The following is a 14,523-nucleotide window of genomic DNA, read 5'->3' as shown; positions in this document are numbered from 1 at the left end:
TCGATTTGACAGACTCTCGATCGATGTTAATTTTACGCACTCGTCTGACAATCTTACGTATAAACGTCACGTGTGTAGCTGCACGGTAAGCGAGGATACAAATATTAGATGTTTATAGTTGAATAATTCTTCGCTATAGTAAATTTCCTCGCAAGCTTTATTCGCGAACGCGTAAAATCGTATAGTAACAACATAGAATTCTTTCTAGACATTGAAAATGGATTAATCGCATCGGAAGATAAATAGTATTTGTAAAAGAAGGAGGAAAGAAATGAAGTTTCTATAGGTTTTAATTTATTATAATTATTTTACATCGACAGATGTACACCGTCTTCGGAAAGCTCTGTCCTTATAAAAATACATAACAAAGCTCGGTCGCGCAGCAAGCAAGATATCGATAAATTAGGAAGCGAAACTAGCGGGCCGTTAAATACAGTCGTTCTCTTATTTTGTACCTCGAATAATAAACTCATGATCCTTTTGTGCGTATCCAAAAGTGTGTCGTTCTCGTTCGAAAAAGGTACACCTCGTCTGAGGTGTCGTCAATAATTTCATTATGCGATTTCGATTATTATGCGATACGTCTGTCTCTTTTTTTTTCATTTTTTCTTTTTATTCTATCCTTCCCTTCTTCGCTTTTTCCCTTATCCATTGTTTACCCTAAGAAATCGTAGAAAAAAGAACGGAAAGGAGAACAATTCGAAAACACCTCGATGATAATAATATATTATAATTAATTATTATGTTTTTCTCTATAGCGGTCGAGCTAGCACCAATGACTAATCGCGTTAATCGCGATCACGCTCTGAAATATCGGTCAGTGGACGTTTCGTTCTCGATATACAAAATCGAGCTTCGCTCTTTGCCTACTTTCCTTCGAGTTATAAATGCAACGTATAAAAAATAAAGTCGAACTGGTATTGTATGTAGTATCACGCTATCATGGAATATATTCGTTAAGTAACATTTTTAATGTATGTCGACATCAATATGTTAAATAGTATTTAACGTAAGTATTACTTCGATAGAATCTATACAATTTTAGAAGCGAGAGATAGAAATCAAGTTTTAAAAAAATTACAATTTGTTATTTAAAGTTTGTCTACGAGAAGGTCCAATTATATTACAAATTTTATACAAACGGAGAATATACAAATTTGTACCTTTAATACCAACGATGAATAAACGAATGAAAATCATCGAATTTTATATTAAGAGCAAATAAAAAGATCCAACGAAAGAACAACTGAATTATTCGTTCAATTTTCGAATAGCAAGCATCGTTGCTCGTACTGTCTTTAAACGTAGTCTTTCATTGGGACGTGGTCAGATCAAAGGCGTTATACTTGCTTTAATCCAACTAAATTTAAGGCCAAGAAATTTGGATTTCAGTTTAGTATATCCCAGCATGAGCCTTTTCAGTCTAGATTAGTTTATTACGTGTAAAATCATCGTCTATAGAAGAATGTGTATCATTTTTTTCTTTTTTCTCATCAAGATAGTCGAACATTATAGTTCTACTTAAACGTTCGACCATCTCGAGGAGAATTGTGACGTACGAAAAAAACTGATCTATTATTGATCTCTCTTATCGATTGCATCAATGAATCACCACATGACAGACTAGTTAAGTAGGTACATATGTACGCAGATCGTGCGCGATCTCGCGTTTCCGCTTCCCGCGACTTCTTTGAATATTTCGGTTGAACATTCTTCTGGGCCCTACGAAATCGGTGCGTCCGAGATTAGGTTTCTTTATCATTAGATAGGAGGTGGCCCGTTCGGATAGACGACCATTGGCGTGAAGCTTCTGGCGAGGTTGTTCGACAGCATACAGTTGTAGTCTTCTTCGGCGGATGGTACCAACGAGGCGACGCCGAGGAGCAGCAGCATCAGCGCCTGGATCGGCAAGGATACTCGCAATACTCGGCCCAGGAAACGGTATCCCCGAGATAATACCGTACGTTCGCCATCGTCACCACTGGAACACGCGCGTTTATTTCATATTTATTACGATCTCAATCGTGAGTTTTGGAAATGATACTTTATTTAAACAGACCATCGTTCGTGGCTGAAGAGTTGGCTAGTTAAAGGAACGCAGATTTCATTGATTCATAGCGTAATCTTAAAAATAGCGTAAGCGTATTTTTGTCGTTGAGGTAGTGTCGTCTATGTCATTTACATTTATAGATTAAAAGGGAAGCACAAAAGATCGCAAGTCATCTTTTCAGCCACGAATAGTATCGGAAGTTAAATCTGTCTGAGCTTACGTTCTCCAAGTTTTCTGTTCGATGTCGACGTATTAAGGTAACTTTATGGTTATGTGAATTTATACTTGTAAATGCATAGAAATCGTGTTGGAGAACACAGCTCAGAACTTCAAACAGAAAATGAAGAAAACATACTTTGTGCCAGGTGCGTCGTGGGGTTGAGCGGTTCCAGAGGCAGCTTCGTCGAGTAGCTACAATACAGTAAAAGAGAAAACACAAACAATAAGGTACTGTGCGTGTGAATGCTACTGTCACGGGACATGGAATAATAAAATTCCAACCAGGAACAACATTACGTGATTTTAGGATATCTATTTTAATTTGCCTTGTATATCTCACACGATAAATATCATTGACAGTCTTCATCGTGTAAAATACAAATTGCGAATTAAAATGAAGTATAAAGAGAGAAACGTAGAATCATGTTTAATTCTTTCATCACATCTATTTTTATCCAATCGGAAAAGATATGAAAGACATCATCAACGATGCTTTCATACATCAACTATTCATAGAACTGTTTCAGATGGTTCTATCATTTCGTATTCGATATTCGTTGGATCTTTATTGCAATCCGTGCCCCGTGTTTCAAGTATCGATTAACGTGATCCTACGACGTAAGTGCACATATAGCTACACCGAGGTCTAACATTTAAGAAGCGAGAACCATCGAGTTCCAGCAAGTAGCCTCAGAGCATCGACGTTCCCTGGAAATTTTTTTAACAAGCTACTTCGTTTTTACAGAAATTAAATATCAAGAGTCTTCTATAGTAAGGACTTTGTTTCGTTTCGAATATCCAATTAAGAAAAGTGAGAAAGATATAAGACGAAGCTTACATCGTGAGAGAGGGAAGCAAGAGAAGATGTTGTGGCTGCGAGTCCAATATCTCGTGGGTCCATTCCCAAAGCTGCTCCTAATTTCAAGGCGTATATACCAGTCAGCCGGCGAAGGGACTGCAATCTGAGTCGCAATTCCTGTAGACGTGCTCTGGTTTCGCCTTTCTCGTCTAGTAATTGATTAGCCGACTCTTGAAGCGACAGAACTCGGGGCTCGCACCGCTCCAGATCGCTCCTCAGTTCTCTGAAAAAAAAAATTTTGTTTTAACTGCAGTCTCTTCTCGGATAGAATACGCGAAATAGTTAAATCTCTAATTATTCCGATATAGACGTTAATAGTTTGCAACAGTTTGTAATTATTGAGAAATATTTGTTTGATTAATTTAGTAGATGCTGGAACAATTGTAAATAAAGATAATAAGTGATAATACGAAGCAAAGAAAATCTGAAAAATGAAAGGAACGTGACAAAATTTAGGTGTGTTATTTACTACTTTTTATCCATTTACTATATGTACCATATTACAGTTACGTGATCTTTTACGGGTATTGGAATGTAACATTCTTGAAACATACCTGAATTTATTGTACTTGGCGGTCATAATTTCCGGTGACTCGGTCAAATCGACCGGTTCGCTGGCTCGTATACTAACTTCCGTTTTCTCCAACCAGGTAAGCAGTTCCTCTATAATACGATGGAATTGCTGGTTCGACATCAACGCAACTTGCAGCTGTTCCTGCCAATGCACAGTCACGTTGCACACCTTGTCCCATCTCGTGTTTGCGACGGTTAATCTGTCTCTGAGTTGCATCGCTCGACACAGTTCCTCCGTGTGATCGGCTAAATGAGCACCGACAGTGTTCAGACTGACTAGAATACTCTTATGACTGTCCAAATCGAGTACAAATTCTCTGTGATCTTGTATGACATCCTCCAATTGTTCTATGTTGCTTGGTGGCGAATGTTGTTCACTTTGCGTGCCTTCTGCGAATTCCAGCCATTTTTCTAATCTCCAGAGATCGTTCTCCAATTGAGCCCAGTTACGACGCGAACATAAGGGGCAGGTTAATCTACCATTATCGCTGTAATATACAAAATTTCATATTTTTTGCTGTCATATCTATATTTATATTTTCTTACGATTAGACGAAATTTTTGGAAAGTGAACTTTTTTCGCATGCTAATGTTCAGAGTTTACTATGAGAAAAACAGGTATGGAACGAGCGGAGATCGTTAACAACTGTTAATGAGAAACTGTTAGTGCGAAATGGGAACACTCACTGATCACAGGGAAAGGTGTAAACGTCAGAGTTAGGTGACCTGCGCGCGAAAAATTTCTGGTTTAACATTCAATTGGTTTTGTTGAAACAGGTACAATAACGTCTAATGACAATGTCTATTATAGTAACAGTAATTAGGTAGTTAATTATACGTGTTAAAGTAAATGATCTTACCTGAGTTCTCTGATTTGTTGTTCTCGTGTTCTCGCCAGGATTAACAGATTTTCGTATCTGTTCGTCAACGCCGCTACTTCGTTCGCCTTGGCAACCTGCGCGTTTAATTTTCCATCCTCAATGAGCAACCCGTGCAAATGACGAACCAATTCGATCGACGATTGGCAGCTTCCAATTAGTTTACTCTGTTAAATAAAAAATATTTCAAACGTGATATTACAGCAATTATATAGGTATAGCACGAATCAATTGCCACGATGTTTAGATTCTGATTCTAACGGTTAATCAACGAATATTTCAAACGAAATTTATTAATATTAAACATCTATCAGCGTAAAAAAGCTTTTGGAATCTTTCTCACATGAGAAACTGGAGTCATCTTGTATTTTTTAAATGGCCATAATTTCAAATTTGTCAATAATCAATAGATTCTTCACTAAACATCACTGAACTTTCATTTGAAACACTTTGTTATAAATTATTAATTGAATATCAATAGATATTTATTATTCTATCTATTACAGCACTGGAATAATATCCAAACTTACGATATTCTTAGCCGCTGTGTTCAATCCAGGTCCAGCGACAGGATCCGGCGTAACTGCTATTTCCAGCGTATCCAGCGCATCGTTGCACTCAATCAGAGCAGCTTCCAATTCTATCAGATAGGCATCGCTAGACGTCATCCTCACTATCCTTGGCAAAGTGTCCACTTGAACACCAGTGTCCTGTTCGAATTTCAACGTCTCCACCTGCACAGCTTCGTCAACTTCCAACTTCTCCTGTCCCTCGATTTCCGCTCTCAGCGAAGCCACTCTCTTCTTTATGTCTTTCCATAGCAGCTGATACTCGTCCACCAGCTCTTGGATAGTCGCCACGTCATCCGGATGACATTCTTGCATAACCTTCAACGCCAACTCATCCGCTTTCTGCAATGTGAGGTTCTGCGTACGAAGCTCTTCCTCGATCTCGTTCAACTGCTGTAGTCTTCGACGTGTCGAGGATTTTTGTTCAAACGTAGCTAAATGTTGCGTCGTGGTCAGTCGCACGTCGACTTGCGTTAATCCGACGACTGCCGCGCCGTGCACCGTAATGAAATCCCGATAATTCTTCTGTCCCTGTTGGAGAGCCAGTAGAATAGCGTTCGTTCGAGGCTTCAACGTTTGCCACTTATCGATAAGCCGTCTAGTCTCGCTGATAAGCGACTTTAGATTATCTGGTTCCAGACCTGTCCTAGCTAAACGACTAAAGTTTTGTTCGATTATCTTGATCACCGATTCGTGCGCCTCTATATCATCAAAGATGCTTCTGGTTTTCTCAATGGCTTTCTTCGATTCTTCCTTGGAAACTTCATCCAGGTTGTTCTCCAATTCTGAAAGGGCCACGTCGATTTCTTCGAGCCAGTCCTCGTGCTCCGCTCTGATCTTCTCCAGTTCTTGAAGAATTTTCCATGCGAGAATGATCTTCCCTTTCCTCTCTGCAGATTTCACGCAGGTCGCTGTCCACCTACGCTCCAAACCTTCCATTCCATTCTTTATCGCGTCCGTGTTGAAGGAAGTCTTCCAGGCGTCGCATTCGTTCAATAGAATTTCGCAGAGATTCAACACTTCGCCGATGTTTCCGCTTTCTGCCTCGATCGTCTTCTGAAGATGTTCGTGATCGTCGAGCTTCTTGTCGATGCAGTTCTGAGTGATCTCCTCGATCACGAACGTCTCTGATAATTGAGACTCCACGCTGGCCAACCAGCTCCTTAACTCGCTTATCCTCTTCTCCAACGTATCCATAGTTCTCATCAAATCAACCAATTTACTGGCTCTAGATTTGCCCATAGCCAGCAACCGTTCCCATCTCTCGTTCACTTCATTTAGAGTTCGCTGTAGTCTTTCGCTTTCCTCTTCCTCGGCTACCTCTATCAGATCCTGGCCAGTGTTCTGTATCCATAAACGTTCTAGCTGTTTCAACGCGATATCCGCTTGCAGATCACACTCCAGTCTCTTCAGGGTCTCCTGAGGTTCGTTCGGCGCCATTGTGTCACAGTCTTGAATTCTGATCTCAGTCTCGTCTATCCACGTAAGTAACCTGGCCGATCTATCCTTCCAGCGATCGTAAAGATCGCAACGTTCGTCCAGCCTACAAATAAGCAACGCGGTCTGGTGTTCGAGGTCTCCGTGCTGCAACCGAAGGAGCGCCTGTTGTTGATTCAACGATTTCATATCGATAGGACTCAGACACTCCCTCAGCTGTTCTGTGATCACACACAGCGACTCTAAATCCGTGGTCATGCCAGCTAGTCTGTTTTGCAGTTGTTGAATAGATTCCAGCTGTTGCTTGGTATTCGACAAACTGGCAGGCTTCGCGTGGAACGCTGTGCTCAGAGTTTGACCAATTTCATAAAACGTTGTCGTGACGTGCTTCGCCTGTTCTTCGTATTCTGCATACAACTTTTGTATCCTCGGTATATAGTCTCTCCAGATTTCAAGACTAGAACTAAGATTGGCGATCCTTTGAGCGTGAGCTGCAAGTTCCATTCGAATGGACATGGCTAGTGTCTGGTCACAGTTCACGAGCAAAGTTTCTTGTTGTTCTTGCAGAGACTCCAGTTGAGATTTGCCTTGCTCTATTTTATCCAGCAGTGCCTGTATCCTCTGAAGAATTTCGTTTAGCCTTTGTAATTGGATGAATCGAAGGTGTAACTGGCTTCGTTCTCTTTCTATTTCCTTCAGCCAGGACAGCAATTTAGTTTGGTCCGATTTGTACCTGTCCCACGCAGCCAATCTGTCACGCACCGCCGCGTGTCTTTCCATAATTGCAGCCAACGTTTCATTGTGCAAATTCGTTAGGATGTTGAATTGTTCCGTTGTTGATAAGTTACTGCTCTCTTCCGATCGAACGCTGAGAATGAGATTCTGTTGGTCGGTCAGGAGATTTCGATGCACCTCGCACAGGTTTCTGTATTTCGATAAACCGTTGTAGTCCCCGGACACGTCGTTAGATAGGAAATCTTGCACGTCGGACAGATACTCCTGCCAGAGTTTCAGGGCAGTCGCACCATCCTGCGTTTTGACTAGATGAGCCGATAAACGGTGATACTGTTGGAAGGTTTCTCTGAAGACGTTCTGCCATCGTTGCAATACCTCGACTACGGATAGTTCCTGCGTCGATACCTCCAGAGTGCGTTCTTTGATCGACTGTAGCTGTGGTTCTGTGCACGTGAGCGCGAGAAGATGGTTACGAAGGAGCTTCAACTGTTCCTTCGACTCGCCTTGGCTCACCGAGGTGAGGCTCTGCAAAAAAATAATAAATCTCGTTAAACGCGTGATCGTTTCAGATAGGTGATTTATTTTGAATAAAGAACCTTTTCTTTGAATACCAAATAATTGATTATCTTAGACAAAGAATAACTAACGTAGCAGAAGAAACTTCCTGATATTTAGTTTCTTTACAACCATGCATTTGCTAAAAAGCAATAAGCAATAACTTTAACCTTTATTCGGATACTTAACATGATCGATTCACTTTAGAACAAAATACCCAACGTACAGAAAAGGCGACTAAATCTGACATATTTAAAAAAGTAACGAGAGATGTTACTCCTCTTTCATTTAAACCTATCCATTTATTTTAAACAAAAGATAATTAGGAAATCGTAGGAAAAAGTAAATCTGCCTTCAATACACGAAATTCCGTAAATCTAAGCGAAACTGATTAAAAAAGCAGTCTTTCCGGTATAAGACGATCTCCCTCCCTCGCTTCAAGTGTGCTTCGCTTCCTTGCTTGCTATTTTCCGATACCGCTTTTCCGGCTCTATTTCCTCGCGTCCTTGGGAATTTCCACCGACAAACGAAGAATCAGTATAAACTATCCAGAGTGAAATTCGATCGGAAACACAATCGAAGTCGCATACTCCTTGTACGTTAGGGGCAAAAGTTTCGCGTCGAGAGGGTGCACGTCCGGATTCAGCTGTTGCGGATTTCGTGACTGATGTAATTGCCACCCCGGGCTCAAGCCCTTCGGCCTTGACACAACAAAGTGTTTCGGAACTACCGCGATTAAAATATAAACGCGCGTGCGAGGTATAATGATCGAGGCCTGTGCCAAGCACCTGATAGCACGCCGGAAACTGACGGACGCGTATACAACGATATACGCCATTGACGCAGCCAGAGAAATCACCTTGACAGGCAGCCGCAGTTGCGATTCGTGGGTTCCTTTCAAAAAATTCCAAGCGAATTCAAATTACTCGAGACACAGCAGAATCGGCCAAGGTTCGTTCGAGAACTCGCTTCCTCTATCTATTAGGTTAGCCTTGTAGGATAATAAAAATAGCCATCAGCAATATATTTTGTAACCAGTGTGCTCAAGTGTATTTTCGAGCCACTTGAAACATCGAGGGTTACATTGCCGTAAAATGTTACGTCGCAGGATTAAGCGAAGAGAAAGATCGATATTTATCATTTTTTCTACTGGTTGCCACGAGACAAATAGTTTTACTACGCATGGAAGAAAGTGAAATTTAGAAGGTTTCGCTTGTACGTTCGGTATCTTGTACTTCCATGCGAATCTCCAAAGGCCAGAATACGAAGAGCATACGCTGCTCCTCAACGAGTACGAAGCTTACTACTTTAGAAACCTCGCTTCTCAGAAACGCGCCCCTGTGGAATTCAGACGGCGCGCCGCGATGCGCTGATTCACTTTCTGCGCGATCCATTGATCCCAAATTAACTGTTATTCGTTATATCGAGTCTATCGCTTCGGCATAATTCAATCTTCCGCTTTGATCTTAAATTTCAAATTTTAACGAATTGTATGAATTTGAAACCTTAATTAATTGTCATAGTTGGAAACTCTTACAGACTTTTGAAATTTCAAATGCCGACAGACTTTTTAGACTTACAAATTTTTCATCGTTTTGAAGATTTGAAACGTTGATTTGGTTTTGAAGATTTGATTGGAAACTGCAGCAAAATGTCTTACAAACTTACAACCAACGCACTTAGGAAGGGAAAGAAAAAAAAAAGCCTGCAAGTTGAAAGTGTTTATACTCGTTCTCCGATAAGAATCCGGCCGATTCGATTTCTGTTCGAATTCTAACGTTGTATCGAACAATGACCTCCGTTGAGGAAGAGTAGTTATGTCCCTAGCAGCGTCTGGCGCTAATTTAAATAAACACGTACTCGCTCACCGTACGATGTTAAGCGCACGTGTCAAGACGTTTTCCACCGATAACTATACCACGGGTTCAAAATATTTACAAATCTCGGATACCGAGCAAATTCCTAAAAGTGATAATCGCATAAAATCCAATCCATAACTTTTCATCTGTCTTGCAAACGCGTTTAAAGCGAGAGATAAATTCAAAGCGTCTAATACTTCATGAATTATTCAGAGAGGTAATAGAGCTTTAACCTGTCATCGTTAGATCATTTACATTCACGCAGCAGCTAAGCTTCAACTACATTGTAACGTATAACTTCATCTATTCGAACTTGGCGGAGGAGAAAGTGTTCGATATATTTCGAGTTCGTGTAAGAAGAGTTTCGATTTTTCTCATCACGTGCTTATAATTTTTCATTAAGATAATTTCCACGTTTAGTTCACGATCAAATAAGTGAATTCAGTCGGGTAAATAATCGTTTAATTGAGAATTAATTAAATATTTGATTCGAATGAGTTAAACTCGTTAACCGAGCGAGATGAGTCAACTCCTTATTCGGATTCTCGATTTCCTGGCTATTACAATTTCTCTATTCATAGACCTCCGATGTTTAATACCTTCATCTCTGCCAGTAATAAATTATGTGATATTTATATTTACGATTAATGCATGCTCCGACTGAAAGCGTTTTCTATGCAAAAAGGAGCTTGAAAGGTCCTCCTGATATCGCCATATTATAAAAATAAAACACTCGTTACGCTCTATCGATCGCGTTATGCAATCAAAGTGAGATTTACCTTGCAGTCTGCTATGAAACTAGGAAGCAAAGGACGAACCGAGTAAAAAAAAGGAGAAGATAGAAAACGTTTAGTCGAAGCAGGAAGTATATCACGAAAAAAAATAAATGCTTCACGAAAGGATTACGTAACAACTTGCCTGTTGGACCGAGTCCAGGAAATTTTTCGTCTGACATAAATCGCCACGTGTGAGCTCCTGGTTGAGGGCACGGGCGTCTGCCGCATCCGCTAGACACGACAAAGTTTCACGGATGTCATCCAGACGCTGTCCGAGTGCCTCCACTTCGCAGTTCAACGGTCCACTCGCGTCCAGACCGACGTTCGACGCGATCTGCGCCACCAGCCCTTGAAGCTCCGCCAGTCTCTCCTTGTGTTCCGCCATCGTTTCCTCGCAAATCTGTCAAAAAGTGAATAGTACTCTTAGGTTGATATTTAGTTTCGATCGACGATCTTTAAATCAAAGTTAAGGTTTTCTCCCCTCAGAGATGATTAACCCTTCTTTACCCATAGACAAGAGAGTACTGTTGCTTATTCCACGTTATCATTAAGATATCTCACGTGTTTGAACATGTAAAATGTATTATGTAAAAGGAAAATAAAACGAAGTTTGTATGTGTTTTTAAGAGTGTAGTGACGTTCTACGCTAGGGCATTCTAATCCCTATGCATCCTCGGGTGAGATACCACACGGTGTAATGTGATTTGTGTAACGTTATAGAAGAAACATCTCGCGTTTAATATTCACAGTCAAATGTCATTTCATGTAAAGGAGGAAAAAAAATTTGTGTTTTTAAAAGGTTAAAATATTCTGCATTTATCATTACCAATCCATTTACATTCACGTACGAAATGTCTCATAACTCAATGTCATTGATGCAATTCTATAAACAAGATAGCTCGCAAACTTATCGATGTACGCACGATATTTTTTAAGCATCACGTATCACAATGAAACTACACGTGATCCATCTCGTCTAGAGATAGTCGTAGAGTTATACGTACATTTGACAGATGCATTTCAGTTTCAGTGGAACAGCTCTGAGTGTTCGATGCTCTCGTTCGAGTTTCAAATGATCTTTTCTATATTTTTTTTTTTTTTACCGGCACGGTGAGGAAAAGGTTTAAAGAAAACGACACTTCCGTACTGGTTTTATCTAAATTTATCTCGTCGAGTTAGCGCTAATTGCAAACATGGTGATTAAAGTGTTTTAGTATCGAGCTGTTATGATAGTTTCGTGGTCGCAGCAGGATTCCAGAAACCTGTTAAATACGCGTCAAAGATAGGGGAGTTGTCTGTATGCTAGAAATAAACGCGTGTTATTGTTTGAGAAACGGAACCGGAGATAGCAAGCTGCGAGCGAATGCTTTTTGAAATTCATGGCAGCCATGAACACACAGACATGTGTGAACGAGAATACGTGAATGGGGCGCGCAGAAATGAATGATTCGAATTAATAAACGAGAATAAGAGAAAAGAAAGGTATTGTGGAGAAATAAAAGGAGAAAAATCGACTTGCAATGACAAATGCGTGAAATAGTAGATGCGTTTCGGTCGAGTTTCCAGTCTGCATTCGGTTTATTTTTGCTTACGTGCATTTTAAGTTAACGAAACGCGCATTCAGTTTCGCGTATTACCTTCCTCAGATTATGAAAGCATTTTTTTACTTCGGTATCATTCGCGATTCTTCTTTATCCTTTTCTATATCAAAAACGTAAGAATAACGGTACACGATCGCTCGATAACAGCCACACAACTGCATCTTTTGATAAGGAATAGTCAGAGTAGTAGGGACGTCGAATGCAAACTACAATTTACTAGATTAGCGCACAGTGTCATGCACGAAGACTCCGCAGAAATTCTATTCCAGTTCGTTGCATCACACGTGCGCCGGATTACACAGTTCCAACACAAAATTATCCCACGCCTCGAACCACGAACGTCATATATCGATGTCGATATAGACTGTATACTATAATTGAATCACGCTGAAACAACATATCTATATATATAATTCAAGTAACGAATACAATGCATTATCTTCGTCTATTATTGTGTAAATTCTAATCAAATAAAAACAGCTAAAATCTACGTATAAATTCAAGTATGCAATAGAAACCAACGCTATAAGAACGACGCTATTATCATATAAATTGCCGAAATCACGTAAATTTTAATCAAATAAGAATAACTGAAACGATTGTGTAAAATTTAATTAATAAAACCACTTGTATCACCATATAAATTATCTAAACACGGTAAAAAATCGATAAACCGCATAGATTTATAAGAGAGCAGAACCGTCCTTGGACGAAGCCGGGTACGTCTGATATCGCAGAATCCCAATTCGATCGTACCTTTATCTCCTCGGGTGTGCACATGCTTCTTAATTTAGGTCACTGTTCATCGTTCCTATTTTTCACAGCACGTCACGCACAATCCACCCGCGGAGGGACAAGCCGACGGTAGAAGGAGCAAATCGGGCACGTGTCGTCGCGACATCGAGTATGCGGTTCGAATTTTCGATTAGCCGGAAACTGGACACGGTTCTTGGCCACCGTCGATGGTACGCGCATAATCGCGCGAATTGCTATGCTTGCGAAACGTGTTTACGAGCGATGTACGCTTATCGGTCGGTCTCTTGAAGAAACGATAATAATACACAGAGAAACGAAACGGATAGTGAACACACACAGAGACACGTCGACGATTATAGAATAGATGTATGAAGAAACAAGCGTCTCGACGCTCTGGACCAGACTGGCGTCCTCGCTTCTTCGGGGATCGATGCGCATACCCTGAGACTCGAGTGGGGAGAGACTCTGTTGCCCCGTATTTCAACGACCTACCCTCGCAGCCACGTTTCGGCGCACTTGCGTAGGGTGAATCGTGCCTTCTACGTGCTGTTGTGCCGCACTAGGCGTGGTGGGGACGATGACACTACCCCGAGGCTCCCATTCAAGGGACGATGACGTTCTGGTCGCACTATCGCTTTGTCTGAAGAGTGTTTTTTTTTTTTTTTTTTCATGGACGACGCAGGAGTAAAGTCATGGTTCTCCGGTTTCACTGTACCAAAGGGCAGATATCGACTTTGTCGGCAGCGGGAAGATGCTTTTTTATGCTTTTAAATGGATGAGATGATTGCTTGGTTATTGATCTTGTGTTTAGCGAGAGTAGATACCAGGTTCGGTATTGACTTTTGTATCTAACGGGTACCTATAAATACTCGGTTGGGTACAGTAATAGAAATAATTAATGGATGTTCTTTCGTAGCTAAAGTGCGGTCAGAATAATTATTAATCGTTCGAAGAAAAACAGAATAATAAGCGAAACGGAGGATAACAGAAAAAAAGCGTCATGTCGATGGGTGAAGATAGGTTAACAAATTTTAGCAGATACAGCATTTTCGGCTTATCTAGACCCAACAGATAGTTTGTCTTGTTCGACAGTGTGTACAAATGGTAACGTGTTTTGCTGATAAATATTATGTCATCGATATACGACGTGATAACGTTAATGGCCACTGCCAGCATAAATTGTCAAGTCTTTAAAGTAATAATATACGAAAGCAAACTGAGGATTCTACCGTTTAGTTTACTAACGTTCAAACGAAAAAAAAAAATCATAAAGACGTTCGAAGACGTCCAAACATTTGCTCGGCTGTCTTTCTACATTCGTATTCGTCTAACAACCTGATCCAACATTACGATAGATACGATCAGCTTTATCACATTTACCTTGCCAGTTGATTCCTCGTGGTTACTTACTTTACCGGCAAAATTCATTAGCCGATGCCCACCGATGAGTCACAGAGATAAAAACAGTTTACTCTCTGAATCGTTCTAAAGACAATAGAATCCCCAGTTTAGAAATCGCAACAAAGGCTACATAAAATTTCGGTGGTGTTATCTGACAGTTTGAGCCAATTACGATTCCAAATTCGATGACTCGGACGCTAAATATAGATTTACAGAAACTTTCCACCTTCAGCTACTCTCTTTCTTTCTCTTCTA

General features: G+C 40.5%; 1 protein-coding gene across 1 annotated transcript; it reads right to left on the bottom strand.

The window, feature by feature from the left end:
• Nucleotides 1-272: 272 nt before the first annotated feature.
• LOC132910356 (muscle-specific protein 300 kDa-like) lies at nt 273-13,228 on the bottom strand. Its single transcript, XM_060966002.1, has 9 exons — nt 12,868-13,228; nt 10,653-10,910; nt 5,110-7,845; nt 4,562-4,746; nt 4,389-4,427; nt 3,683-4,189; nt 3,108-3,351; nt 2,406-2,461; nt 273-1,981 (listed from the first exon to the last, which is right to left on the bottom strand). The coding sequence occupies exons 1-9, from the start codon at nt 12,889-12,891 to the stop codon at nt 1,762-1,764; spliced, it is 4,269 nt and encodes a 1,422-aa protein (XP_060821985.1). The 5' UTR covers nt 12,892-13,228; the 3' UTR covers nt 273-1,761.
• Nucleotides 13,229-14,523: the final 1,295 nt, after the last annotated feature.

Source organism: Bombus pascuorum, chromosome 9, assembly GCF_905332965.1.
Source record: "Bombus pascuorum chromosome 9, iyBomPasc1.1, whole genome shotgun sequence".
In the NCBI taxonomy this organism is placed as follows: Eukaryota; Metazoa; Arthropoda; class Insecta; order Hymenoptera; family Apidae; genus Bombus; species Bombus pascuorum.
This window is presented reverse-complemented; position numbering and strand designations above follow the sequence as displayed.

Bases quoted from the DNA above. Each gene is read 5' to 3' on its own strand.
- LOC132910356 (XM_060966002.1), bottom strand. From the start codon at position 12,891: ATGTGCACACCCGAGGAGATAAAG. The intron at 10,911-12,867 runs GTACGATCGAAT...ACTTTTTGACAG, and splicing joins GCACACCCGAGGAGATAAAG to ATTTGCGAGGAAACGATGGC. The intron at 7,846-10,652 runs GCAAGTTGTTAC...ATTTTTTTGCAG, and splicing joins TCCTGGACTCGGTCCAACAG to AGCCTCACCTCGGTGAGCCA.